General features: G+C 41.5%; 2 protein-coding genes across 2 annotated transcripts; one reads left to right on the top strand and one right to left on the bottom strand.

The window, feature by feature from the left end:
* Nucleotides 1-6,560: 6,560 nt before the first annotated feature.
* On the bottom strand, nt 6,561-9,828 carry phf23b (PHD finger protein 23b). The gene is made up of 5 exons (XM_040009806.1): nt 9,307-9,828; nt 8,016-8,047; nt 7,813-7,905; nt 7,086-7,695; nt 6,561-6,974 (listed from the first exon to the last, which is right to left on the bottom strand). Exons 1-5 carry the CDS (start codon nt 9,332-9,334, stop codon nt 6,781-6,783), a joined length of 957 nt encoding a protein of 318 aa, XP_039865740.1. The 5' UTR covers nt 9,335-9,828; the 3' UTR covers nt 6,561-6,780.
* Nucleotides 9,829-10,030: 202 nt separating this feature from the next.
* elp5 (elongator acetyltransferase complex subunit 5) lies at nt 10,031-12,921 on the top strand. The gene is made up of 8 exons (XM_040009807.1): nt 10,031-10,289; nt 10,374-10,434; nt 10,532-10,609; nt 11,366-11,577; nt 11,969-12,144; nt 12,228-12,323; nt 12,417-12,517; nt 12,628-12,921. Exons 1-8 carry the CDS (start codon nt 10,235-10,237, stop codon nt 12,734-12,736), a joined length of 888 nt encoding a protein of 295 aa, XP_039865741.1. The 5' UTR covers nt 10,031-10,234; the 3' UTR covers nt 12,737-12,921.
* The last annotated feature ends 258 nt before the right edge of the window (nt 12,922-13,179 follow it).

Genomic DNA, 13,179 nt, shown 5'->3' with positions numbered 1-13,179 from the left:
CCTGCTGCAATGCCTGATACTTATAGGGCAAAAAGACGGGGCGGAGTGTGTCAGCTCATACACACAGTTAGAGAGAGAGAGAGGGCCATACACAGGACACATACTACCAATCACTGTACTGTGCAAAATTGTGAAGCCTCCACTTATTTCTAGTATTTTGCTACCAATGAGCCAGACATAGAAGACCACTAATTTTTCTTTTTAAAAGTGGTCATGAGCAATAGTTTCCAGGCTTTCTGGAGATTTTTCTTTGCTCATTGGTTGCTTTTTCACTCATTTCCAACCCAGTTCTTGTACCTGTCATGCTTTAGGGCTGCGTTTCAGCCAGTGGTGTTGGAGATCTTGTATAAATTAATAGAATTATGGAGGTAGAAGAGTGCCATCAGATTTTGGTTGACCATGCAGTACCATTTCCAAGGAGTTTGATTGGCGACAAGTTCATTATTCAGCATGATAATGATCCCAAACACACTGCCAATGCACTGGATAGAAAAACACACAATGACAATTTTGTGTGTGCAAATTTTACTGTGTGCATTGTGGTTTATGTGATCTGGTTTATTTGCTTTATTGATTGATTGATTTTTTTTATTTTTTGAGAATAGAAAATCAGTAACACTCAATAAACATTAAGCTATTAAACATGATTAAATTTGCCTAGGCATCACTACTCTCCTCTCAGTCTCAAAATGAAAAAACAGGCTCAGATCAAGTGCAAGTAGTCATATCGTAGCACATCTTTAAAAACCGAAGACGCAGGAGCATTTGTTTGGCTTAATCCTAGCCTTTGGCCTCTAACCAATCCTCTCTACTGAAACCTGTAACCTCTTAAACACGAGAGCCAACAAAATGTCCTAACATCTGAAAGATGATCCTCACGCTTACATCTTCGGGAGGACATTTGGTCCTGTGTTGTAACAAAAGGACACGTACAGTCGCACACCCAGCTCGAGGCTCCTAATGAGGCCTGTCCCCGATAATGGGGGTAATCAGTGCAGCCTATCTGGTCTCTGCCCGTGCTGACATGCTGCCAGCCTTGTCGTGGCTTATTTATACATGACTGATCTATCAACACTGGCTCTATGTTTGGTGAGCCTCAGTGTCCCAAAATAGAAATAATTAGGACAGGGCGGAAAAAGAGGAAAAGTGAAAACGTGTCTCAAAGCGCATACCCTTCGAGTAGACCCCCACCGGCCCCACCCGATCCTCTGCCAATCTCTATCCATCCCGGCTACACTGTCTCTCCTGTGTTTTGTTTTCTGCAGCAGGCCGGCGGGAGGAAGACGGGTGGAGAGGGCTGTCTGTGTGGTCTCAGTGGGGTGGTGATTTGAAGTCGGGCGAAGCAGAGTGCTTTAGATAACCACACACACTGATGCTATCTCTGATTGCTGTGGATGGGTCCTTTTCTTTGGGGATTTACGACACAAAAACAAGCTGACTTACACAAATACTTTAATTAATTAGTAAACTTACTACAGTTTTCATTTGTCAGTAATTATTAATGATCGATTAGGTAATCTAGATACACTTATTTACTGCAAAATGCATTTAAATGGGTTTCTGTAATAACTGAGCAAGTTATGTGTTCACTGGGTGGATGCTAAACAGATAGCGGTTTCCAGCAGAGAGCAAAAGGAGCACAGCATATTTTGTTCTTATCAGAGAGAGAATGAACCTTCATTTGAGATGCTATTTGTCATCTGATGTTTGCACGGTGCAGCAAAAGTCTTTTAATCTTTCAACTCTTTCAAAATAAGTTCCCTGTATGCTGAAGTCTGATTACTATAGGCTGCATAAAGGAACTTGTTTGAAGAAAATTAAGTCTATAGAAACCTGACAGAATAATGCAGCTGAAATAACATAAGCTGAGTTTTCGATGTCTGTAGCTGAATTCACTGCACGGGCTTAGGAGCACCTCTGAATACCATGTTCAGAGAATATAGTTGCTTTACACACAAATGTTAAAACAGTCTCCACAAACAGCAGTGTCTTCTCTGGGCCTGAGTTCCTTTAAGGCGAGGTGGAAAAGTTGTCTTTTAAAATGGTGAGTAAAAAATTGTGCTGTTGTTTTTCAAACATTCACAGATGCTGTATGCTCAAGCTGTTTTTATATCGACACGCGGTTCAAAATACAGCATCTGCAATGGTATGGCGGTACATCAGTGCACATGGCACATCTGTGAAGGCACCACTAATGCTGAACAATATGTGCAGGTTTAGGAGGAACATATGATGCCACCCAAATGACTTTTTCCTTTTCAAGGAAGCCCTTGCTTAATTCAGTGAGAGAATGCCAACACAAAGATGGAGTGAGATGTTGCTACACCCACTCTCCGACCACAGTGTGACCGTACTTGGCTTCAGGACTTCGGGTGAGCAGTGGAGATGTTCGGTTCCCTGAATATTGAACCGTCAGTGGATCTGTCAGTGGAATTCGTCATTGTTGGTGCTGTTTGAATCCAGTTTGAATCAACACATTGTTTGGATTCCTCCATCAGATGACGCAGAGGACATTCAAATGACTCCAGCTGTGGTCAGTGGTTTTGGATCCTGACCAGCCTCTGCTCCACTTAACGCACATGCAGCTGAAGACTTTGTCTAACACCTGTTTGAGCTCCACTGCCACGAGGACAGATTACTACCTCATACCACGATACCTGCATTGATTTTACATTTAAGCTCTTCATTGTATCACACTGAGATTCTGAGCTTTTCGCTTTTTTGTCTTAACTGAGCTCCTTGTTTAGTGTAATTTTGTTTTTTGAGCTATTTTCTTCTGTGACAGCCGTGACATAGTAGTAAATAAAGTATGTGTTATCTTATGTTAAGCTATCTTATCCTAAAGAAATCGACATGCTTGCATTTGCAGATCACTTCACGGTTCATAACTCCACCTATATCTCTGCTTTTGTAAAAACCGGGTTGACGAGCATTCGATGTGATACAGTGTAAAGAGTATAAAGATGTTGTTTTCACTCATGCTTCTCAGCTTCATGCCTGCATAAATGACATGGGAGGATGTAAAGCCTGAGGGTATGCATTACTCCGGGCGAGCTTGTAAACTAAGTGGTCTTATCATACTCTCATCTGTCCGCAGCAGCAATAATGAAAGCGGAGGAGGGCGTGGTGGGGCCGAAGCCATGTGTGTGTGTAGCTGTATGTAAGTGTGTCAGGGCATGTTGTCTGAACCTAAAATCTCTTAAGGTTTTGACAATAATGATTGACAATAATGATGTTAAGGAAGCGAGGCGGCAGGTTTAATTGGCATGTCTGAAGTCACATAGTCTCTCTCACACACACACATACACACACTTAGCCTAAACAGCGCCATAATAGTCCCAAAATATAAACCCACCCTGGAAGCATGGCTACAAATACCCTCCTCTCCACACTGGTCAGCAGAGAGGGAACCACACAGAGACGCACAGTTGGACCCGAGACAGCTTAGAGTCGAAATCCAAAGAGAAAACCAGAGATTTTAAGGTGAGCAAAGGGTTTGTTTTCAGATTCATTTTGTTGTGTGACTGCACCCTTACAGGGAATCAAGACTCACAGTCTCTCTTTTGCGCTGTTCAGATGCTTGGCTCTAGATGGATGTTGCCCTTCCTGGCTCTTTACCTGCTGCTGGAGGAGATATCTGCTGCTGTCATACCAAGCAGATCCAGAAACAAGAGGGTAAGCCCTCTTTTTTTTTTTCTTAACAGACATTAAATTTATTACCACTTTCGGACAAGCAATTTAAACAGCTACTGGCATTTAATCCTTTGCTATTTTATTGAATGATCTGATTACGTCCTCAGGAGGTCACCTTAATGGACCAAGAAGTCTTTTCCCACCTGTTCGATCACTTGGACATGAGCGACCTCTCTGTGGGTGACGCAGGGGGGATGGTGGGAGATGTGGACAATGGCTCCTTTCAGTCAGAGACTTTCATCGCCCCGACAGAACACCTTCCCGCCCAGCGGCAGCACCCGAACCAGCACCAGCATAACCGAAAAGCCAATGAGAAGAGGTTAGGACAAATGGCTCTAGATATTTGTCGAACAGTTGGTTATACAGCCACATGTGATAGAGAAAAGGTGTAAATAGTGCAAATTAGCTGTAAATACAGCAACTATGTGCTTATGCAGCTTAAATAAACTGACAAGTTATGATTTATGGGGATGATTGTTACTTATATTAGATGTATTAATCCTATGATGTAATTTACAACAAAGGACACTTGTAAATTTGGAGTCAAGTAGATGAAGATGAATATCTTAACGCTTTTGAAGATTTTTAGCTCTTGGCCAAAATACATGTAATTCTGATGTAAAAATGAGAAGGTCAAATGATCAGTCCGGAACAAAATGATGTCTTTTGATTTGATGCTTGCACGTATTTGATTCCCTGATGTTGTGTTGAATTCTGACTGCTTTCCTCTCTTCAGGAGGAAGGTCGCTCCTCTGGACCCCATCGGCGGCTTTCAAATATCCAGCTTCAGAACCCGAATGGTGAGCGGCAAATGACACTTATCCCCATTTCCCCACCAAATAACCTGCATCGCAGCGACATTTAAATGCCACAAGCTGAACACGCTCGCACTGTTGATACATAAAGTATACACATGGGCCTGAAACATCGATGGCTTTAGCTTTAAACAGAAGTTATTATTCAGATTATTTTTAGCAGACTGCAAAGTAAAAAATATGCAAACAGAACTATATGCTGTCCCATTCAGTGCAAAGAAAGCAATCTATTCCTAAACTTGTATTCTATGAACAAAAACATCTAATAAATAGTTTAAAATATACATAAATACATATATATGTATGTGTGCATGTGCTTGAGTCATTGAAGTCATTATTGCTTGAATGTCCTATTAGCATATGCAGTTATCTTTCATGGCTTGTGTAAGTTTTCCATGACACTGGTAGCCATACTACAACAATGCTTCAGCATTAATAATTTAAAAACCTTGCACTTGTCTAATATGAAGAACTGAGCATTTATATTTTTGTTTTGCAGGATGAACCAGACCTCCACAGGGAAGATTATCAGAACTAGAAAGCCTGCTAAATATCACGCATGAATTTTTGTATAACTTGGCATTTATTCAGTATCTGTGCCATACTAACGAGTGAGATTCCTGCCAGCTGTCGCCCTCTGCTGGTAGAAGACAAAACCTGACAAACACTGCTGTGTGCCAACACCTAACAAAATGTGATATGTAACGGTTTGTTTTTTGTGTGTCATTTTCTTAAAGAAAATTAAAAAAAAACTCGACCAGCATGTTCCCAAAGACTTTTATTTTTCAAGCTACAATTAAAGGAAAAAAACCAAAACAATATCAGACTGCAGAAAATATAGAATTTGCTTGAGTATTCTCTCTTCACTTTCACATATGTACAGTTGTCAAAGAACAGGATATGTACACAGAATTTTAAGTTGTACAGAGAATGCAACTGCTACTGGAGACTTACCATGACTCTCCCACGAACAAAAGAAAAAACGCACATGGTAAAACCAAACAACATAAACAAAATGACAACCTAGACAGCCTCAACTTGTTTTCTGTACACTACAACTTTGTTCTCGATGTGAGACAATCATATGTCCTTTTTCTGATGCGGGGTGCATCTCTAATCACCCCCTTCCTCAGAAAGCCTAGAAATAAAAAATACATATATATATATATATTTTTTTTTTTTAAACAACCATTCATAAACGAGCCTCAGAACTACTTTGACATCGTAAAGCACGGCAACAAACCAGTCGTCTTACAGCAACGTTCCCCCCCCCCCTCCCGCTATCAGATGATTTAAATACAAACAAACACATAAGTAAAAACTGATTCACGGTTAATGGCTAACTGATTAATAAGCCGGACTGTGAGAAACACTAAGCACGCTGTCATGAATGCACATGACCAAGTCCGGTTTTAATTAGTTGTAGCTCATCTTAGCCCCGCCCCCAATTTTCAAAAAAAAAAAAAAAAAAAAAAAGTGGGGGTGTATTTAAGTTTTAAAAGTGCACTGCTGAAAGGATAGTTTGAGTACAACTAGATGCATATGAAGATGCAAAGTGATAAATCTTATCCGAGTCAATGAATTGAAACTTCTTATTTCAGGAGGCTTAAAGACAACCCAAGAAAAAGCTCAACACAAACTACCAGAGTACGATCAAAACCAAAACGAACTGCCCGTCTGGCATTATGACGTGCGTATAAAGTAGTAACGGGAGTGACATTATCCACCTCTTAACTGACAATGTAAGCTGGGCTTCCCTCTCCCCAACTCTGCATGTGTTGTATTGATTTAAGGTTGGGAATGATTGGACCAAGCTCAGGGTGGTACTCCGGAGACCAAAGGAGAAGGTTTTCACTAATTTGTCAATATGCGCAAGAAATAATTTACAAGTCAAAAGTGGACCTTCAGTCAATATGAGAACTATTGAGAAAAAAAAAAAAAGAAAAAAAAAGTATATGCACATCACCAGAACTGTAATACTAAAGCCAATCAATGCTGACGTCAATTAAGAACTTAAAAATGATTTGGAACCGTCAATATTGCCTTTTTTTCCCCCAGTTCTTCACAGTAGCAAAAGGGGGAACGAAAACTAGACGTGAGGGATAAATAAGAATGGTTGTGATTGTCGAAAGAAATCCAACAAACTGACTTTACAGTTGCCCTCCAGGTGATAGTTTAGGCTGTTTTGGCTGTAGGCATCAAAGAAAGTTAAGTGTCAGACGACAGCAAAAACAGATCAAACGCTCCTTTTCCTCCCCAGTCCTGCTCAGCTTTAAGTGTCTTTTTTGTGTCCCGACCGCCTCAAGTCCCTGCACTTGTGGCAGTAAAAGATGTCGGGAACGTTTGATTTCTTGATCTTTGCGCATGACAAGTGCACCCATATGCCGCACTGGTTGCACTCGATCATCGGCCGTCCTGCAAATGGCTTCCCGCAGTAACAGGTGATCAAGTCCCATGAATCATCCCCTGTGTGGATAAACAGACCAGAGTTACAGGGGGATTATGGTTGTGAGTTAGTTCAAAGTAAGCAACCACCAAGTAAATAACAGACAAAAGGTCAAAATTACAGTGTCTTACCCGATTCCACCATAATGTCTTCATCAGCGATCCATGTCTCACCCTCACTGGAGCTCATTTCTGCTTCCCTGATGGATTCGTCTGGCTGCACCTTCCCCATGCTCTGCATGCTCGAAGAGGAGCCCCCGTGCCCCGGCAGCTCCTCCCTGCCAGCTCGTACCTCAGAGTGCGTATTCCGTGCCTCGGAGTCAGTCTCGCTTTGAGGAGCTGAACTCTTGAGCTTCTTAGCTTTGGGCTGTTTTGAGTTCTTGCTGCGTTTGATGCGGGCTCTTTTCTCACCCTCGCTGCTGCCACTATCTGCTGCTCCCATGGCAGAATCCAGTGACAGCTTTTTCAGTTTTTTGTCCTTCTTGCGCTCTCCCTTAGTGCTGGCCTGGGTCTCATAAAGAGAGTCTTTAAGCTGCATCTTATCAAGCAGGGTGCTGTCAGAGTGCATGCGCCGAATACTTTTGCCCTTATTTGCTCGAGCTTTGCGGACAAATGTATGGATGGTGTGGATGTCGGAGCCCCCATCTGCCCAGGCATTGCCATTGGAGCTGCTCCCTCCACCATCTGCTGACAACCCCGAACTGTGTGCAGAGCTGGATGATGTTGGGGACCACGAGCTTTCCTATAAAAGCAGACAAAAACATCTTCTGTGAAAACTGCAAAGTAGTCACTACATCTAATATGATACGTTAAAAAGAAAATGGAGGGGGGGGGGGAGAAAAAAAAAGCAACAGCTCACCTCTTTTGGACTGGGGATGTAACCGGCATAAGCCAGGACAAAGCTGCAGAACTTGTTGAAGTCCTCAACAGTCCTCTTCTTCTTCTCTGGGGGCTACAGGAAACACATGTCTTTGTTTAAGAGAGTAAAGCTAACCTACACAGCCCTCCACAACAGAGGGCAGATGAGTCAAATAAAGTGCTCAAAAGATAAAAAATACTCACCAGAGGTTCCGTTTTACACGTTAACAGTGAATCTGTTGAAGAAAAAACAAAAAGAAACGTCTGTAAGTCACAAGTGACCACTTTTCAACTGCTTAACAGCCACTACATTACAAAGCATACCGTTGCCGAGGGAGAGAGTGGACTAATGCTAGCATTAGCTTGCTAACACGGCTCAATACCTTAATCGGGATTATAAACGATGAAGCGTATGCTGGTCTTATTTGAAAACAGTGTGTTTGTAAAAGCTACGTTAAATTAACGTCCATATTTGACTGAAGGTCAATTGAGCGAAAAAAAAAAAAGACTAACTAACATCTTCAAGACAACTTCTGCGTCCTTAAACAACGCAACCGGTGTCACTTTGTGACTGCTTGATCTTCACAAAATTAGTGGGTGTGTAAAAAAAAAAAAAAAATAAATATCACTCTAGAAGAAGAGTTCGTTGTTTTCATGCCAAGTTTATAAGGAAAAGTTGACTGGATTGCTAAAAACGCGTCTGTTTGCTGGACACCATGCTTTTGGTACATTTTGTGTGTATGCTAATGCTAGGTGACGTTTAGAGGGGAAGCTAACTGAATGTTATGCAGTTTGTAGCGTTAACGGTAAACGGGCAAGGGAGAGTAATTTCATTTTACTGAGCTTTTACAATGATAGTTTTGCGTGGTCGAAGGCTTAATTTGATATTTTTAAGGGTTGTCTTGTGGCTAACAGCCTCTTGATCAGCTAGCAAACCAAGGTAGCTTTCTTGATACAGTAGTGGGAGGCTCCATAGCAGAGATAGCTTTGTGCTATCGGCTAATGTTAATCGGGCGTGTCGTGCTGGCTACCTTTGAAGTTTGAGCTAATGTCCAAAAAAAAGGGGGCATTTTTCTGAATTATATTTGTAAGCCATGTTATCTCAACTGACACGTTAGAGAGGCTTCGGTGAGTTGGTTTGCAACCGTGGCTATGCAGCTATTAAGCTATGTGGTTCGGCGCGTTAATTAACTAGCAAGCTAACGGGAACTGTGTAATAAATGTTAACGTCAAATCTATGAACTACAATCACTGTACAAAAAGTTGGAATCACACAGTCTTCACTTTTAAAGAACTTTCACGGTAGTTTAACGACAACACGTCCGACTGTCGGTCAATAGCGAGCTGTGACATTATTACAACACACGCAACAACGACGTTAGCCGTAACTCACTTTAGCTTACTGTCCTCAAAACGACAGCTTTACGCGATGAACAGATTAACATCAAGTGAGGACTATTTTTCGTTGGGTTTTGTTGATAGTGCATAAGCATACCTTGGTGTTCAGACATTATGTCAAGCATTGTCGCCTCGCCGACACGGCCTCGATCCGAGAAGCAGAAACAGCAGGCGAGCTAGCCGGAGAGTGGCGGCCGTCGCTCTGCGCCTTCTCCCGGCGTGGCTGCACCTTAGCACCGGGAAACTTTGGCAGCAGAAAGCCAAGTGTGTGGAGGATCGAAGATGCGGTCCTTCAAAGAAACTCCACACTTTGTCGAAGTCGTCCTTGTATTCCCTCGAGGGGGAATCCCAAACGGGGGGCAAACCACCACCGACCTGTCGCCACACTATTAGCCCGACAAAATACTAATACCACCGTCGCTTGTTCACAAATCTCCCACTCTTCGTCAGTGCACTAATCTAACCACAACAGAAGTGTAAACTTTCATTTAATTAACGCTGCGAATCACTGCAGATCCATGACGGAAACTTCCCTCGATGAAGTTTTTCGTTTCTTCGTCGTAGACATACAAAACGACCGAAGTTGGGGCTTTTTATTCCGCACGGTCCTCTTCGTGCGCGGCAGAAGCCTCTTGAGGCTGCCAGCGAAGGGTGTGCTGCAGTGTATGCTGGGTAATGTAGTTTAGTTTTCAGCCTTTCACCAAACGCGTTTACGGGCGTAAACGTTTAATAAACTACATTTTCCTTCATGAAGACGATTGAAGTCACAGGGAACTATGGGATACGAAGTTTTTTTTATTTACTCTAACCACCCCAAACACAGTAGCTAGCGAAATCTGCTGTACTTTCACTGGACAGGGAAAGCTTTATTTTCCTGCGAAACCTTACTTGTAGCGACTTTAGGTACTTATAATTGTTAGCTTTAAGCTATGTCGTTCTCGTGAAGGCAAATTACTCATGTTTTCTTAAGTATTCATGTTTTAAACGGCGGTAAAGCAGAGGCATGCTAACTAGCTGATGCTACCATGTTGTCTGAACTATTGCAAGGCACTGATACTGGGGCGGTTCTTATAATACAAGGTAAATATGTGAACGTTGTCGACCATAAGTATACATTGTTATCAATAATCATGACATTAATTGATGTAATTTATACTTTCATAGATTCTTGTAGTTATTCTGGGCAGCACCTACTTAAGAGCTTCATCAGTGCCGCATTGAACAAGTATGTAACCGTGTTTCCTTGTATACCTATTGTTGCCTAAAATATGTCTAAGTTGTGTATTGGCTTAAACAGTAACTGGCCTGTGCTATGATTTTAGAGAAGAACCTGTCCACGTGCTTGGTTTTGATGTCAGTGAGGAAGAACTGAAAGATGGATTAACAGCATCTACTCAGAGGTATTGAACTTTAATGCTGAAACAGTTATTTGATCAACAACAAATGATGTGATTTTGCTTAAAAGTTTACTTCATCTACCAAGCAAAATGCATAAAAAAAAAAAAGCATAACAGTACCTGCTTTCAATTTTTTCCAGTGTGAGCCATTGCTACTCCATTAAAGGAGTGTGTAATGTGTTTTTTCTAATGGCCATATACCATATATAGACTAACCAAAGACCCACACATTGGACAGCTAAATGGAAACATGACACACAAGGAAATACTTGATGTATTTGGTGCACATGGCAGATTCTATTACAGCAGACTATTTTCTTCCTCAGAAGGCCTCGGTCCCTGCCTTCTCAGGGCAAAAACTGAGTTTTCAAAATTCTTTAAAGTTGATGTTTTAAAACTTCAGTCAATGTTTATTTTTCAGCACAGCCTGAACTTTCTCATGCAGCTTTCTTGCAATTTCTTTAAGTATTTAGGAAGGACATTCAAAGGTCTTCTTTAGATTTTGGCTGGCTTTTGTTGTGTTTGCTGTTGAGATGGTCCCATACTGCTTCAGTAATGTGGAAGTCCAAATGTGGATTCATAACTCTATCAGACCTGTTTTCACTGATTTTCAGCCAAGTTCTTGTGTAATCTGGCATACCTCAGCCCTTTCTCACTGTTTCCTTAACAATAGCTTCTTGACAGCCTTCCTTCCGCTGACACCATTTCTGGATCTTTAACATGGAATCAAACGTTCATCTTGTGCTTCTTTTACTTCAGGTTGCACTTTCACAGTGCTTATACGGACCCCCTTGGGTGGACTAATCGGTCGGCTTTTACAGTTCACCAGTTTTGTGTGGAGGAACTCACTCATCTGCTCAAACAAACATCACACCCCAAACCAGTGACTTTAGTAATCGATTCGCTGTCATGGATATTGAGACACGTGAGTCCACCTGCTGTCTGCAAGACTCTTCAGCAGCTTAAGAAAGGTGATAATGTATCTTCTGTGTCTCTGTGTGTGTGATTTAAGGCCCATGTCTTCAGTAATTTTACAGAATGGGAGGAGGTCTGACTCCCATCATCTGAGCATGCTTTTAATGCTTTGACCTTTTACCTATCTTTCCCTGAGCCTAATTGACCACAAATCGGATCACATCAGCATTTCTGTTGTGCGATCTGCAGCAATACAAAACAAAACGTAATGCAGAAAAGATGCTCGTCTTGGCTTCAACCCCAAAAATCTATTAAGTGGTTATCTTTCTTTAAAAAGCATATTATGGATAAAAGGCTCTCTGTGTTCACAGTCCTTCACGGGTGGCTTATTTTTAGTAGGCTGTGCAGCACTTCCCCTGTTTAACGATTACGTTCTGTTTTCATTAGGGGGAGCCGTGAGAGCTGTTATTGGTCTGCTCCACGCAGATATGCACCAGAGGGGTACTGTGGGAAGCGTCTGTCACTTAGCTACTTCAGTTATCACAGTGGCCCCTGGAACGAAGGGAGATGAAGCGGTGGCAAAAATAACAAAGCGATCAAAGTCGGGGAAAGTTACGCAAGATGTAAGAAGAGCTTGAACTTTAATTACTATTTTAAATTCCTACAACTTTTATGAAATCTTTATTGTTCTGCTTTTTGTCATTAGGAGGAGATATTCAGCATCAAAGGGGATTTCTCAGTTACTGTAGTGAGTAAAACCAGCCATGCTGGACGCAGACAGACTGAACCGGAGGAACAGCAGGTACAGCGTAACATGTGTACAACAGCTTCACACATTATATGGATAAATAAGCAAACCTGTTATGACGTAAGTGTCCTTTTTGTGTCTGTGTAGACGGACCCAACAGCTAACTTGACCTTCAACATTCGCCTGTCTGACACAGAGCGCGAGGCCAAGGAGAAACTTGCTCTTCCCTTTGTCTTCAGCAAAGAGAAGTCAGACTTTTTTTCAGTGACCACATCTAATATATGTTGATTTTCTTTCTTTCTTTTTAAAACTTTTTTAACAAACAACCTAAAGATACAGTTCTCTTTTAATCTTGCAGGAAAACCGCTCTGCTGCAATCGGGCCCAGGTTCCGGTCGAATTCTGTATGAGCCCGATGCCAACGATGACTACGACCAGGAGGACCCTGATGATGATCTTGATGTTTAGATTTAAGGCAGGAAAATCTGCTGAAGATCCACGTTTCATCTGCTTTTTTTTGCCATTGAAGGACTGAAAAGCTTTCAATGCTTTAAATTTATTTCATGTGTGCTATCTGTTGGATATGTACGAGACGTTATATTGTCACTTTTTCTAAAAATATAAACTTTATGTTGTTGTTTGTGGATAAATTATTTATTTTTTTTCTGGTTGGTTATTTACAAAATAATTTATTTTTGATTTTGTGACTTTTGCACTGAAATGACTGTGTTGGTTTTTTTTTTTGCACTATGCTTTATTGCAGTGACTGGGACAAAAATAAATGAGAGTTCACAAGTGCTTAAAGACCAAAAAAAACCCAAACAGGTTTCTCTTACACAAAACAGTATTTATTACTTGTGTGCATCTTAAAAATCCTGGATATCTGTTCATCTGCCACATCCTATAGTAGG

The sequence above is a fragment of the Simochromis diagramma genome, unplaced genomic scaffold, assembly GCF_900408965.1.
Source record: "Simochromis diagramma unplaced genomic scaffold, fSimDia1.1 OVJJ01000274.1, whole genome shotgun sequence".
In the NCBI taxonomy this organism is placed as follows: domain Eukaryota; kingdom Metazoa; phylum Chordata; class Actinopteri; order Cichliformes; family Cichlidae; genus Simochromis; species Simochromis diagramma.
This window is presented reverse-complemented; position numbering and strand designations above follow the sequence as displayed.

Excerpts from the sequence above, each read along its gene's own strand:
- phf23b (XM_040009806.1), bottom strand. The coding sequence starts at position 9,334 with ATGCTTGACATAATGTCTGAACACCAAG. Across the intron at positions 8,048-9,306 it reads CATAATGTCTGAACACCAAG|ATTCACTGTTAACGTGTAAA; the intron begins GTATGCTTATGC and ends TTTCTTCAACAG. Across the intron at positions 7,696-7,812 it reads ACATCCCCAGTCCAAAAGAG|GAAAGCTCGTGGTCCCCAAC; the intron begins GTGAGCTGTTGC and ends CTGCTTTTATAG.
- elp5 (XM_040009807.1), top strand. The coding sequence starts at position 10,235 with ATGTTGTCTGAACTATTGCAAGGCACTGATACTGGGGCGGTTCTTATA. Across the intron at positions 10,435-10,531 it reads ATCAGTGCCGCATTGAACAA|AGAAGAACCTGTCCACGTGC; the intron begins GTATGTAACCGT and ends CTATGATTTTAG. Across the intron at positions 12,518-12,627 it reads TTTGTCTTCAGCAAAGAGAA|GAAAACCGCTCTGCTGCAAT; the intron begins GTCAGACTTTTT and ends TTAATCTTGCAG.